Source organism: Podarcis melisellensis, assembly GCF_964234715.1.
Source record: "Podarcis melisellensis genome assembly, chromosome: 12".
NCBI classification, from domain to species: domain Eukaryota; kingdom Metazoa; phylum Chordata; class Lepidosauria; order Squamata; family Lacertidae; genus Podarcis; species Podarcis melisellensis.
In genome coordinates, this window is record NC_138544.1 from 58,359,557 (window position 1) to 58,375,144 (window position 15,588).

General features: G+C 48.0%; 1 protein-coding gene across 2 annotated transcripts in view; it reads right to left on the bottom strand.

Annotated features, from left to right (window-relative positions):
• SMARCC1 (SWI/SNF related BAF chromatin remodeling complex subunit C1) overlaps window positions 1-15,588 on the bottom strand; it is a 95,091-nt gene that overhangs the window by 17,256 nt on the left and 62,247 nt on the right. For both annotated transcript variants that reach the window (XM_081931526.1, XM_081931527.1), the window contains exons 23-26: window positions 15,239-15,353; window positions 12,730-12,884; window positions 10,130-10,264; window positions 2,597-2,858 (exon numbers count right to left, since the gene is read on the bottom strand). In XM_081931526.1, the coding sequence (XP_081787652.1) occupies window positions 2,597-2,858; window positions 10,130-10,264; window positions 12,730-12,884; window positions 15,239-15,353 (667 nt within the window). The remainder of the gene's footprint in view (window positions 1-2,596; window positions 2,859-10,129; window positions 10,265-12,729; window positions 12,885-15,238; window positions 15,354-15,588) is intronic.

Below are 15,588 nucleotides of genomic sequence, written 5' to 3' on the forward strand. Positions count from 1 at the left end.
GGATGATGCGAGTTGTACTTTAAACTAGGGGGCTCCAGGTTAAACTGGAGGTCACTGCAGGCTTGCCCCACGGAGGGAGGTTTCCTGCCTCCCTCCTACACAGCAAAGAGCGCTGAAGCCCCCACACAATGGGGCAACCTTTGTTGCTCATTCCTCTGACATTGCTGTGAGGAAGATGCTCATCCCTGCCACTCATTTGGACAACCACAGACTACCATGAAGTCTGTGCCAGGCATTCAGGGGAAGGAGGCCTGTTAAGAGGTCATTTTCCCAACCATGCCTTCATTTCAGGTTTTAATTAGTTTTGCTAGAGGACTCGCATTTGGTAAGAGGCACAGACTTCTGGGGTACTGGAGCAAAAGAGGTTGAGCAAAATAAATCCATCCGGCTTCAATTGCTCATGTTTTCTGGCACCGCGGGCCTACAAGCACAGTGCCACTGATGAGAACGGACAGGTCTGGATTTCTAACAACACATAACAGTTTACCCAGAAAGAATCGTGTACCTGACAAGTTGCCTCTTCTGCTTGCACCTCCCCATCTGTTGTGGCTCCATCGGAACAGCCTTGCCATGGTGTTCTTTGCTGGTTCCTCTTCCCATTTTAACTACTTCACTGCACCACCCTTCTCCTGATCCTATACTTCAAACTACTGTAAAATCTACTCCTGCCTCCCTACTCATGGATCTGTTCGTATTTCTTCCCAAAGAACAAACTGCTTTAGGATTTTGAGACTTGCAACTTCTTCCCAAAAGAGGATGCCGACTTTCAGGGTGAAGAAGCCCAGAACTGTAGAGCTGGAAGGGATCCCAAGGGTCTAGTCCAAGCACCCCCAAACTCGGTCCTCCAGCTGTTTTGGGACTACAATTCCCATCATCCCTGACTACTGGTCCTGTTAGCTAGGGATGATGGGAGTTGTAGTCCCAAAACTGGGAGTCCCAAAGCTGGAGGACCGAGTTTGGGGGTGCCTGGTCTAGTCCAACACGCGCCCCCCCCCAACAATTTAGATCAGGGTTTCCCAAACTTAGATCTCCAGCTGTTTTTGAACTACAATTCCCAGCATCCCCGACCATGACAGATGACAGAACTTGTAGTCCTGGAGACCAAAGTTTGGGAAACCCTGATTTAGATGAACATGCTAACTATCAGTAAGACTGATAGTATTTTATCAAGGCAACAGTAGTGGTGAGAAGAGAGAGAGACTGCACTCCAGAAACCAAAGGCAGCATGAACTACACTCCTTTAGATGCTTTTGGCTTCTCAGAGCAGTTGTTGGCGCGCACTCAATTGGCACATTAGAGCTGCTTGTCTTAAGTTACTTTCAGGAGGTTATGTGCTGTTTAATCCTCTCCTGAGAGGTTATTGGAAAAGGTTCATCACGAGGTGATGCCTTGGGTTCAGTATTTTAAGATAGGGCTTGGATTTGAAGAAGCCTCCCTCGAGCACTTTCAACAGGGCGTCGTGAGGCACTGGTGCGAGCGCATGTGTATCACGCCATGTGTGGGGCAGCTAAGCAGACAGAACAAGCAGCCCCTGTTTAGAATGGCACTGCCCCCCCCTCCAGGGCACTGTAATCTGATGGGAGGCTTGCTCTCTTTCATTCATCGGCCTCCAGAGTGCTGATGGATTGACAGGTGTGGAGAAGCGTGATCAAGTGGGGCACTTACAAAAGGCCAGGAAATGGAAGATATAAAATGAGGAGATGAAAAGCGGTCATGATGAAATTACACAAAACGGTGGTGTGCGAAGCCAGCTATGAGGAAAGGTGCTCTCTCACTCTCTCACACAGTTATCCAGATCGGAATAACCCCTTTTCGATAACAAAGTGTGGGGGAAATGGCACGAGAGGTACTTAAGATTCAGAATTGCAGGACCTGTACATCGTAAAGTGGCCTGATGTTTCCCAGGGCTCCAATACCTAGGGCTCTGAATGATGTGTGCCCCTTGCAGAGCAAACAATGTATTGTGGACCCATTACTTGGCTTCCTGGGAACACCTGGCTTTCAAACTAAAAGCAAACCCCTACACTTCGCTGTGGGTTAAACCACAGAGCCTAGGACTTGCCAATCAGAAGGTCGGCGGTTCGAATCCCCGCGATGGGGTGAGCTCCCATTGCTCGGTCCCAGCTCCTGCCAACCTAGCAGTTTGAAAGCATGTCAAAGCACAAGTAGATAAATAGGTACCACTCCGGCGGAAAAGTAAACGTGTTTCCATGCACTGCTTTGGTTCGCCAGAAGCGGCTTAGTCATGCTGGCCACATGACCTGGAAGCTCCCTCGGTCAGTAAAGCGAGATGAGCGCCGCAACCCCAGAGTCAGTCACGACTGGACCTAATGGTCAGGGGTCCCTTTACCTTACACTTCTACGCATGGATGTGTCCCAAGTGTGCAGGCACATCGCTGCCTCTCACCTATTTCTTTGTGCCCCCTTTTTTGCCACAAAGCTATGAATTTCTGGGGGAAGGAGTCTGCAGAAACGCTGCAGTCGTAATAAGCATACTTACCTGCTGAACCCGGCACATCTCCACAGTCCAGCCTCAGACCCATTTCCAAACTTCCACCAAAAGCACAAAGGGGGGTGTGTGTTTCCCAGCCCTTACCTGGCTGCGGTGGATGAGGAGGGGGCATCTGGTGGTGCATCATGGGATACGGAGGAGGCTGCTGGTGAGACAACAAGCCCGGGTGGCTGGGTGTCCCCAGAGGGTTCATGCCAGGGCCGCTGGAATGCTGGTGGGACTGCTGGACGTTCTGGCTGTGCTGCTGCTGCTCCATTTGCTGGCGGGCACGGAGCTCCGCGTACTTCAGCTGCTCCATGTGGAAGTTCTGGCGCTCCGTCAGCAGCTGTTGCCTCTGCTGCTCCAGCTGATGGGGGAAAGGGAGAGATTCACAGCTGTGTATCGGCTGAAAGTCAAGCTATAAAAAAAACCTTGTGCTTTTCCGTCCGCATACAAGTCTGTACAGTACAGCATTCCTTGATAATCAGTTAAAGCAGTGGCACCCAAACCTTTCCCGGCCACCACCTCCTAAACTAAACCAACACATTCATTATGGAAAATGACACCGCTGAGGCTCAACTAGATCTTGAGCACCACCATCCTCATTTCTGGACTAATGCCCTTTTAAATAAAATAAAATATAATAATAATAGTAATAATAGTAATAAAATAGTAATAATAATAATAATAATAATAATAATAATAATAATAATAATTTATACCCCACCCTCTGGGCGGCTTCTAACAAAATATTAAAATACAGTAGTCCATCAAACATTAAAAGCTTCCCTAAACAGGGCTGCCTTCAGATGTCTTCTAAAAGTTTGGTAGTTGTTGTTCTCTTTGACATCTGGTGAGAGGGAGTTCCACAGGGCGGGCACCACCACTGAGAAGGCCCTCTGCCTGGTTCCCTGTAGCTTTGCTTCTCGCAGCGAGGAAACCGCCAGAAGGCCCTTGGCGCTGGACCTCAGTGTCCGCGCAGAACGATGGGGGTAGAGACGCTCCTTCAGATATACTGGACCGAGGCCATTTAGGCCTTTAAATGTCAGCACCAACACTTTGAATTGTGCTCGGAAATGTACTGGGAGCCCATATAGAGCCATCACCTCACCCTGAGGGGGTATATTCTGTAAACTGTGCCATTAGAACTTGAATTTTCTTTTTTTATTGTGTCGCAAAAGCTTTACCAAATAAAATTTTAGAGTTCGAAGGGATCCTGAGGATAATCTAGTCCAATGCCCTGAAATGCAGGAATATGCAGCTATCCCTTATGGAGATTGAACCTGCAACCTTGGTGTAGTCATCACCACACTAACCAACTGAGCTATCCACCTCATTTTATGCTGTAAACAGCACTGCCAAACGTCTTGCTCTGCTTTCTTTTGGACTGCATCCGTGGGGCTGGCGTGGGTGGGTCTTGTCGTCTGGGCAGTCCAGGACCTCCAGACACACCGCCCAGGCTTGCGCCCCGGAGGAGTCGCTTTGGTGCTGCTAAGGCAGCAAAAACCCAATGTGGGAGGCAGCAGTTATGAGTTACCAGTCTCCGCACCCACAGCGGGCGCTGTTATTCTCCAGCAGCTTGACTTCAGCGCTGGAGGCGTCCTAAGTTATCTCTTGAGACAGACAGGTGTCAACAAGAGCTATTTAACATGAAAGGCAATCTATAAATGCTTTATCAATTAAAACATTTCATATAAATTATTTAAACACTATAAAACGCTACTTATTCCATCCTGAATCTGCTGCCAATTTCATTGGATGTGTCCAAGTGCAGGTATTATAGAAAGGAGGGGGGACTATTTGCTTCTTCCATACCTCTCACAAGTTTTATAACATTCCCCATTGGCGATCTCTCCCCCCCGGACTAAAAAGCCCTCAACACATTAGCCTTGATAGATAAGATGTTCTCCAAACCCTTGGCCATTTTGCTTGCCCCTTTCTGCCCCCTGTCCCGCTCTGAAACAGTCTTTTTGAAACAGGGCCGTCAGAACATTAAGTATAAAGATACAGTAATGCTGCCCCCCCCAGGTATTCATTTGTGAGAAGCGGGGGCCCATTGACTAGCAGAAATGACCGGCAGAATCCGAGACCAAGGAGAAGAGTCAGCGGAAGAAGATTGGAAGAAATTTAAAGACTATCTACAGAAACACTGTAAAATTAATGAATGTTAGAATGATGTCGGATAGAAATTAAGTGGTTTCTAGCTGTAATGTTTTAAGAGAATAGGGAAAAAAAGGTTCAGAAGCAGGTTAAAACTTATTGATAAGGATTTGCTGAACTAACAATTTGAATGGGAATACAAAAAAGGGAGGTATGAGGAGGTCTGGGAAACAAGTCAATGGAAAATAAGTTGTGGAAATTTTGTGTGTTTTTTAATTATTCTTATTTTTGTATTTTTGTTATTTTTTCTTTTTGATTTTTCTTTTTGTATTAATATTGAAAACTTTAATAAATATCTTATAAAAAAAGAGAGAGAGAGAAGCGGGGGCCCATTGTGCTGTGTCCGGCAGGCAGGTGCCGGCCCCAAAGTAGGAAGAGTCCTGGATTTCAATCCATATTGAGGATTAGAACAGGATAACTTGCCTGACGCATTTCCCCTGCACTCCCATGTTCTCACTGCACCATGTGCTTAAAACCCATCTCAACCACGCAGGGCACCATCCTTCTGGGAGAGCGCTCACAGCTGCATTCCAGTACTTGGGGTGGTGGGGTGGCCTTTGCAGCAAGCGACAACTATGATGCATTTTATTTGTGTAATATGCCTTCCTTTCTCCTTGGATAAACAAGACACATATTTCCAAGGCTTCACCAGTGATAATAATGGTGTGTGGGTAGAAAAAACACACGATTCAATAGCTGGGGGGCAATTTCACAGCTGAAACTGCTCCGAGAGGAAGGCTTAATAAAGCAGCATTGTTGTGGCAGCTCTCTGCGATGGAAACACACACACACGCTTCTCCTTCCAAATCACGGCTCTTTGGAGCTATAGCGCTGCCAAAATTGGCCACCTCATTCTTCCCTAGTGGGGCAAATAGCTAGCTAGCAACAGGCAGCAGCTCTTTAAGGGTCATACAAAAAGCAAAGGCAGTCATGTGGGTTCATAAGAGGGGGGGACGACCCCCAAAAGGGTACAACTGGGCAATACCTCTACCGGTACGTTCTCCAAGCAGTTTTGCCATGTGCAATCACTGTGGCAGCCAAGGGGTGGGGGAGGAAGAAACTGCAATTGCCACAGATACATGCATGCGTTTAGCGGGCAGCGTATTCAAGGTGCTGTACAAAACATGCGAGTCAAGCTCTTGAACAGAATTTTAAGAGAGAGAATTTTAGCAAGCCAGTGTTTCACAGCGGATAAGAGTGTTGGGAATAGAGTGTCAGGGTTTCAAAACCCCACTCAGCCACGAAGCTTGGACCAGTCCCTGCCTCTTAGCCTAACCTACCTCACGGGGTTGTTGTGGGGATTAAATGAGGGGGCGGGGAACCATGTCCGCCGCCTGGAGCTCCTTGGAGGGAAAGGTGGGATAAAAATGCAGCAGGTAAGAAAATAAATTTTATGCCGCAGGAGTTGAATGGAGGAGACAATAGGAGAGGCTGGGAAAGGAGAAGCGCGGATGAAGTGACTGGTGGCCAGCAGGAAGAAGGAGGCTAAGAAGAAGTTGGTTTGCTACAGTCTGAGAGGCGACACAGAACACAGCACATAGAATATAGACATAGCAGAGGCAGAGCAGCCTTTCATCCCCAAAGCCCTGAACGCCTCTCGGTCAGAGGCAGGAAACTTGCCCACATCCCCACAAGTCAGGTTTGATAGGAGGCTGGGGCCACCTACAAGTAAATTACCTGGTGCGAATGACTCCAGGTGACCTGCCTTTGCCTGCAGTTTGAAACCAAGCTTCTGGGGCAAAGTAGTGTGGACAGCACTGCCCAGGCACTGTGCCAAGAGCTTTGCAGGCACAAACAACCAGCTGATCTGCAGGGCCTGCAAAGTCCTTCCTGTCCAAGTCCAGCCTTTGCCATCGACGGTGACAGGTGTAGGCAGGTAGGGCTTGGTAGGACAGCCCCATGGGTCAAAAGGGGAGGCCTGGTGGGTCCCCGCAGGCTGGAGGTTGCCCGTCACCAGCTGTTTAGTCAAGAACTGACTTGTCAACCTTTTTGGGAAGATAGCACCAAGACAGGACCCTCCTCATATTGACATTTTAACTGCAAATTCATCTCAGCACACTAGCCTTTGGCTTCCAGTTTTCGAGGTCACGTAGAAAACGACGAGACAAAAATCACACCGAGATCAAGCTCTGCACGGCACTCAGCGCATGACGGCAAAAGCTGGGCAGGAGCAGAGATTCTGCTCAAAGCAGTGACAGTAATCAAAGGGAGCAATCCAATTGGGCCAGGGAGGGCTGACAGTGAGCAAGGCTTTCAGGATCTGTAATTGGGAAAGGTTGCCTTGAAGCGGGCTTCATATGACAAGAATCAGGCTGCCTAACCCAGGGCTGCAGCAGAAGCCACAAATGCTACATGCCAAGCCAAGGATACCCAGATGTGGCAACTAGATATTCGCATGCAAATGCCAAACGGAAAGCACAAACGCCTGCATCTGTTTGGTTTATACAACTGCTGTTGTTTTCCCCCCAAAATATTGAGTATTATTATTTTGGGAAGGTATGGCCAATGAAAGGAAGGAGGAAGGTAAAGAGAGTGTCATGTGGGAAGACAGATACCACCCGGGGTTTTCTGGCAGTTAATGAAAATAGGAAATAAATCAGGATCTGAGGTTGTAAAATTCTGCACGAGGTCCTGAATTCAGCTCACATATTGTACATCTCCAAATGGTGGGAGGGAGGTGGGGCAGGTTCAGCCTGTTGTGCAGCCCCTCAAATAACAGCCAGTGGGATTCTGCTCCATGGTGTATACTGGAATTCGGCCTCGGTTCATATTCACTGGGTGGCCTTACCCAAGTTGTAACTTCATTGTTTAAAATGGTATCTTGAAAGTGGAAAATTTTTAATCTTGGCACACCAGGCACACCAGTGAAAATGCTGCTCCAGGAATCAGGAACCAACACCCCACCCCCCACATGTCACTGTCAACTGTACATCGTAATACACTCTGTCACAATTTCTGGATTAACAAGTGCTCTTGACTCGGAATACAATTTGGGCTGACAGCCCTAAAACGGCTTCGGTTTACAAATTAGATCATATTATGCACTAACCTGTTGACTCCCCTCCTCTGCTCCCCACTTCAAAACAACGAGGAAACAGCCTTTATTGTGGTATGAGAGGTTTTGGGCAACTGACCCACAGGAAAAGACTAAAAGCTGCATTTTTTTTTTAAATCGCTGGGAGCTTTTCGGAGGGAAATTTACAAATGAGAAAGTCTGCTTGGAAAGAGACAGAATATCAGGTGCCTGAAGATGGAGTGAGAATGGCTGAGGCAACAGAGGATTTTCCTTAAAGATGTGGGAACCCAGGGAGAGTCTCCCCCTTAGCAACAGCTCTTACCTTATCTGCCAATCGGCAGCGGGGTCTGTGAGCTGGTGGGGAGGAGCAAGGCAGAGATGCTCAGCAGAAGAGCTGAAGATACAGATTTTTATTTTTTGGTGATGGGGAGTGGAAGATACAACACACCTCCTAACACGGCGCTGAGCCAGAAAGATACAGCCTGTCTTGGCAATCTGGTACGTCAGGTGATAAATGCCAGCAGGAAAATGCAGTGGCAGAGCACTGCATTTTTGCATGCAGGAGGACCCAGACTAAAACCCCCACATCTCCAGGTAAGGCTGATGTACTGCCAGGAATCCGGGAGAGCCATTGCCAGTCAGTATAGACAAATTCTGATCAGCACCATGGCATCAGGAGGAATGTGTTAAAGACTCCCCCGCAGTCCACCATCCTAACCTGGCTTGGGTCGCCCTCATGCTGGCTATCTAAGCTGTTAAAAACCACAACCACCACACCCGCTAGGTAGTTGAGTGTGGCCCTAAAGGAGGGGAAAAGCTGAAGGATGAGGGCAGAAGAACCTAGAAGTTATTACGCGTCAGAATCTGGACAACACATATCCTTTAAGCATTCCAATTGTGGAAAATAATTCTCCCTGCTCTCTGACAGACAGCTGCTGCACCCACTGCTAATTTTCCCAGTCCAGGACAAGATGACAAGTGGGAGAAGCTCAGGATGTCCTGAGAGGGGGTGGGGCGGACAGTTGCTGGTTTTTGGTCCAGAATGATTACCATGCTCCAAGCCCACTTGCAGGTTTCCCACAGGCACCTAGTTAGTCACTGTGAGAACAGGATGCTGGGCTCTTCTTAAGTTCTTAACCTCCCCATTCAGTGCCAAACCAGGGGAGCAAGCTGTCACCATGCAGGCAGGCCCCCGCAGCAGTCAAGCAGAATTACCTGGCGGACCTATTAATGCCAACATCCTCTCAACATGGAGGGGGGTGTCCCTAAGAGAACACAAGCTCCTCCTTGCCTATTCCTTCCCTTGCATGAAACCCAAGGCCCCAATTCACTTGGCCTCCAGACCCCTTGATCAGGAAGAAAACAAGATGCAAATGTAAGGGGTTGTGTGATGAGAAAGAGAACAAGCCCTACACAGAATGGACAGTCTACCCAGCACAGTCATTTGGGGTTGATGGGAGCCATAGTCCTACATCTAAAGGGCACCAGGTTCGCAAATGCCGTCACAGAAACCGAGCTGAAGATTATGTCACAGAATCGCAGAGTTGGAAGGTACACCGTCTAGTCCAAGCCCCTGCTCTGTGGGTCTGCTCTACCCATACAGAGGGCAAGAGAGCAGTCCATCTTCTGACTTCTTCTTGAAGCAAATCAAAACACTGCAATTGACCTGGATTTTGAAGCCTGGGCTAAGCTCCTAGGTGGACTGTGCTTTATTGCACGATGTTTCAATTTAACTAGGCTTCCTCTCTAACTTTTACTGCAATGCAGGGGTGCTGTCCAAGACAGCTGTCGGATGTCGGAGGAGCCAGGGATTCCACCCATTAGCACCAGCCTTGCTTTGCCCTGAGTTACACCCTTTTGCAGTCTCACCAAGGTCCAATCCTAGACAACGCTCCTGCAACTTTTAAAGGGAATCTAATTAGGCTGGCATTTGAGGGTCCTGTGAGGGGTGGTGGAAGGAACTGCTAATGAGATATCCCAACACACACACACAAAAAGCCACGTGATCCAAGGGAAAGTGACAAGAGGCAAACCAACTGAATTCTGGGTGTTCAGAACCTGTTTAAGCAGCAGCCTGACCAAGGAGAAGGCTGTCTAGGAACCAAATCAGCACACTCCATTTTGAAGGAACTATCCTCAGATACTCAGTGCCCCCAACCGTTCTCCAATTTTTCTTGCATCGGACAGGAAAAAACCAAGTCCACAGTGTCGCAGAACTGAGATAAGTAATCACTCCATAAATGCATATGGAATGAAACTTTCAAAACCATATGAAGAGTAGATCTGTACAGATGTGCGTTATCCAAAAGCAAGGAGGCATCATCAATGCACAGGAGAGATGCAGCATTTAAATGCTGGTGAAAAGCTTAAACTGACACAGCCCCCAAAGTACCAACGCCGCCGAGCTTTCAGGGGGCACCATATAAAAAAAATAAACATGCCCCCTCCCCAACCAGTCTTACCGCCTCTTTCTCTCTGTCCATGATTGTTTCCAGCTCCTCGAAATGACGGAGTTTGATCTCCAGTTTCTTCATCTGTGTTTCCACCAGGAGGGCGACCAAGGACTTGATCTTCCTTTCCTCAACAGCAGCTAGATGCTGGGAGGAAAAGCACAAAGACACACACCTTACCCACATGCAGGAGAAACAATAGCAAAGCCCCCCCCCCCCAGCTTTTTCATTTGGACAAAACCTTTTCTGACTTCTGACCTGGTAACAGTTCATTTTCCTCTTCAGATTTCAGGGGGCTTATCAAACATACAGCGTCAAAGTCCTTTGAAAATGTGAACTAGCTGGTGCTGAAACCGCATGAGGCAATAAGTGAGGTTTGAAGGTTCAATGGTAGCTTATTTTTATGCTATCTACAGTATTTGCTTGGGAATCTGTTTAATGCCAAGATTTAACAGAGGGCCAAAGTAGCCCCTGATATATCCTACTCTGCCGCTCGCATGGAGTACTAACCCGTAGACTACTGAAATTGAAACTGTACAACTACTTTACGTAGGAGCTCATTAAAGGTAAAAGTAAAGGGACCCCTGACCATTAGGTCCAGTCCTGGCCGACTCTGGGGTTGCGGCGCTCATCTCGCTTTATTGGCCGAGGGAGCCGGCGTACAGCTTCCGGGTCATGTGGCCAGCATGACTAAGCTGCTTCTGGCGAACCAGAGCAGCGCACAGAAACGCCGTTTACCTTCCCGCTGGAGCGGTACCTATTTATCTACTTGCACTTTGACGTGCTTTTGAACTGCTAGGTTGGCAGGAGCAGGGACCGAGCAACGGGAGCTCACCCCGTCGCGGGGATTTGAACCGCCGACCTTCCGATCAGCAAGTCCTAAGCTCTGTGGTTTAACCCATTACAACAACCTATAACAAAGTAGTATGTTAAAATTTCCACTCATGTAATAACTTCATTTACTCCAATGTTTCTATAACACATCTTGAAAGACTGTTCAAGATGGGCTTTGACACTGAAGTTATGATCATGGGAACCTCTGGAACAGCTGCCATGCTGAACTGGCACTACTAAGAGTACATTTTGATACACGGGACTGAGTCATACCCAAGACACAAAGCAGGGCTGGCTAACAGGTCGCAACAATTCCCAGATTTTTCATGCAAACCAGGAGGGCGATTGGTTCATCTACTAAGAGCCTATTGGATCAGGCCAATGGCCAATCTAGTTTAGCATCCTGCTCACACAGTGGCTGGTACCTGTAAGAAGCTGACCAGGAGGACCTGAGCACACCAACATCCTCTCCACTTGGAAGAGAAAAGCAGAACACGGTTGCCCCACGATTCAGCTTTGGAAAGCACCAAACTGCCAGTAACGACTCCCTCTTTTATGAGCGGAGGATGCCTATGTCTCCATGGAATTCAAACTGACCACACTGATTGGTAGCAACTCTCTAAGCCTCACTTAAAAACGCCAAGGACTGAACCTTGGACATTCTGCATACAAATCAGATCTTCTACCACTGAGCTACAGGCCCTTCCCAAATTAGCCAGACACCTTTTCTCTACTCACACCTTAAAGAAAAGGAGGCTTGGCTTAGCTAAGGCAGAAGAGCCACCCCTCCTCTTTGCAGAATATTCATCCTTATTTGGTTTTGTATTGCTTGCTTTAATGACACCTATCAGTTTGTGATGGATGGGACACTTGCAGCAACATATGTTACACAAGAGCCCTCTGCTCAGGCTGTAAGTCTCAAACACTCGGAGATGGTACAAGTCAGGCTGTGGGAGTATCTATGCTTGAAGGGGAAGGACCCCTCCACTAAGACGTATGACGGCCCCAAATTTCTTGAACATGCTATTTTGCCATTGATTTCTCCATTCGTTGGGTATATTTCTTTCCGTTTCATTCTTTAACAAGAGACGCGGTCATACTACCATTCTGTGCAGATATCACTGTTCAAGATGGAAGTGATAGGCAAATAAGGAACAACCCTTCTTTTTAAGGAAGCAGAACCAAAGAAGCGGGCAGGGGGAATCATGGGGAGAGCCTTGCTAAAGAGGGTCTCTGTGCGCTAGCCTGGAAACCGGAAAACTGAGACCAGAGCAGGAGAAAAACATCTATTTTGCGCCAAGTGCCAAAGGCCAGAAAAATGAGGAAATTCCTCCTCCGGTTCTGTAAGTTCCACACAAGGGCTTCCTTCAGCCACACTTTCTAAGTTCTGTTTTCAAATGTGCTAACCTCCCAAGGAATCGGTAATGGGCTTATGAGGAAAGGAATGCCTGGCTGAGTTCTTGAATCTTCTCACCACCAAAAGAAATAGCCCATCAAAGGCTGAAAAAGAAGCTGACAAACTTTCTGGATAGGCTCTCTCACTGTGCCTTTTAGTAAGCCCACAATGGCAGCCTCAAACCCATTCACAGGGAAACAAATTTCATTTAATGATAACATTCATACAGCTGAAGCCGAGGAGCACAGAAAGTGCATTTTAAAAAGGCATGAGAAGCAGAAACAAGCTCTATTGGTGCCTTTGCAAACAATGGGGTCATTTTAAAAGCGTTCCCTGAACAGCAACGGAAACCAGATGCAGTGGAAATCTGTGCCCGACAAACCTTGGCTTTGGTGGCAGCCGAGGCGAGGGCAGCAGCTGCAGCCGTTGCCACGTTCCCTTCGGAGATTTCGTGCTCCACTCTCTTCTTCCCAGCGTCGCCCTCCTTGTCTTTGCACACATCAAGGTTCTCCTTGTTCTCGTCTGCTTCCTTCTCATCTAAACGAAAACACTCCCTAGTTAGTCTTGCACATCCCTTTAGCACAGCTGATGCTACCATCTCGCTCCTGGTTATTTGTGCAGCGCTCAAACTTCTAGCATAAAATAAGACCATGAAGTACTTTCAGGTTCACTCTCGGAAAGACACCACTTGTTGGGATCAACTGTCTTGGGTGCCCTCCTTAGAACAACCGAGAAAATAGACACCTCTAGCTTGGCCCACCCCAAGGAGGACATGGTGTGCTCAGTGCACCCATTCAGATGTCCCCTTCCATTTGAGAAAAAGAAATATTGGTTTTAGAGTTTAAAGTCAAGGGACTGGTGCAGTGAGACAGCTTCCTAACAGCACCCAGAACCAGCTCACTGGATATACTGGCCTATCCATGATTTGCGAAATAATCATTTGACCGTCACCTTTCTCTTGTTACCAGGCTAATGATGCTGCTTTGGGCAAAGGGCTCCACTAGCTCACCTTCTCCACCCCCCCAACTATGCAAATCAACACTAAAGGTCGGAGAAATTATTAAAAACCTATTCCCTGACCCAACTATTTAAATTTCAAAAAAGCGGACTCAATTGTTCTAAAGGACATAAATGTTTTCATGATTTAAATTATCGAGTTTCTGACAACTGAAAGGCAGAGAAGACTGCAGGATACTTAAAAACTGGGCACAGCCTGCCCACCTATTCTTTCCGATTAAGGCTGAACCAATGGCTTAGTAAGAGGAAATCACACACCCAATTCATATTAGGCAGGGCTGCTTCAGCTCAGCATTGATTACCCAAAGTGTACAACCAAGATGAAAAGAATTCCTGCCTGAAGCATGAAAGGATTTCAAATCAAGATTTAGTGCCTGAGCCAGGCTTGTGAGATAAAGCCTGAATATGGACGACTGCATTCTATCCAAAGCAGACATGTCACGGTGGGGTAGGGGTTGTCGATGTTTATTCGCCCACGGACACATTCGCAAACTGGAGAAAATGTGGGGATCTCCATGGAAGCACAGGCCACAGCCGTAATCACTTGTGCACTGCAACCACTCTCTCCCCTGGCAGCTAACTAGGCTGGGGAAAAAATATTTCTGCTTTTCTTCTAAACTAATCGGGGTATTTTCCTGGGGAGGGAGGTTGGCAGCTAGAGATAACCTTCCCTTCCCAGCTCTAAACTCCAGGATGGTAAAGGTAAAGGTACCCCTGCCCGTACGGGCCAGTCTTGCCAGACTCTGGGGTTGTGCGCCCATCTCACTCAAGAGGCCAGGGGCCAGCGCTGTCCGAAGACACTTCCGGGTCACGTGGCCAGCGTGACATCGCTGCTCTGGCGAGCCAGAGCTGCACACGGAAATGTCGTTTACCTTCCCGCTAGAAAGCGGTCCCTATTTATCTACTTGCACCCGAGGGTGCTTTCGAACTGCTAGGTTGGCAGGCGCTGGGACCGAACAACGGGAGTGCACCCCGCTGCGGGGATTCGAACTGCCGACCTTTCGATCGGCAAGCCCTAGGCGCTGAGGCTTTTACCCACAGCGCCACCCGCGTCCATGGAAGGGGATCTCCATGGAAGCACAGGCCACAGTCGTAATCACTTGTGCACTGCAACCACTCTCTCCCCTGGCAGCTACTAGGCTGGGGAAAAAATATTTCTGCTTTTCTTCTAAACTAATCGGGGTATTTTCCTGGGGAGGGCAGCTGAGGCAGCTAGAGATAACCTTCCCTTCCCAGCTCTAAACTCCAGGATGGTACCCCCCTGCTAATACACACACACAACGATTAGTCTTGAAAAAAGGCTTCCATTAAAGCCAAGAGATTTCTTCCCAAGCTAATTTCAGAGGCAGTGGTCACAGGGGCGCTAACTGTTGCCTCCTCAGTTGTATCACCTCTGCAATAATGAGACTTGAAGAAGCTTTCTACTGGCTGCAAAAGGGTGTGTGTATATGTGTGTCCATGTGTGCGGAGGACAGAAGGTGTAACCCTTTCCCCTCCAGCTGCAATTCCCCCCTCTTCTGCCCTAGAAATCACCCCTGAATTGGAAGGAGCTTCCAAACTGCAATAGGAATTCTTTCCCAAGCCTAACTTCAGTTCAGAAACAGGCTGTTTTCAGGATCCGTTTGTTACAGCCCTGGAGGGGAGAGTTAAGCCTCCACTTTTTACTGGCTATAACAGAAAGCCTTTTCAAGCCTTAGTTTCACTGGCGGCGGGAAGGGAGCAAAGGGAAAGCCCTTGTGGATGCCATGTTGGCAACTCATGCTATGGGGAAATATGCCTTCGTTACAGCTTAATTTATGAGACATGCCCGGAACTACAGGGAAAACACTTTAAAGCCTGTGCGCAGCTGGGAGAGCGAAGCCACAGCTTCCTACCTGGCTTGGAGTCCTGGGAGACGTCGCCATCCTGCTCCTTTTCTGCGTTTTTCTCCTCGTCTCCTTCCTGTGCCTTGTTTGCATCTCCGAGTTCATGGTCCCCTTTGTTTTCAATCTAGAGGATATGAAAAGTGGGGGAGGCGTACTGTAATTAAACAGCTCAGGGAAACGAAATTTTAAGGTTTCCTTTGGGGGGGTTGCCTTTGGCAACCGTAGTTACTGAGCAGGAAACAGATAACTGCAGAAGTACAGACACAGCAGCCCATGAAAATAAAGGATGGCTTTCCTGAAGAACATCGGTGCATTAGGAACACCAAGTGTTCACTTTAAAAATAGAAATAGCAAGGGAT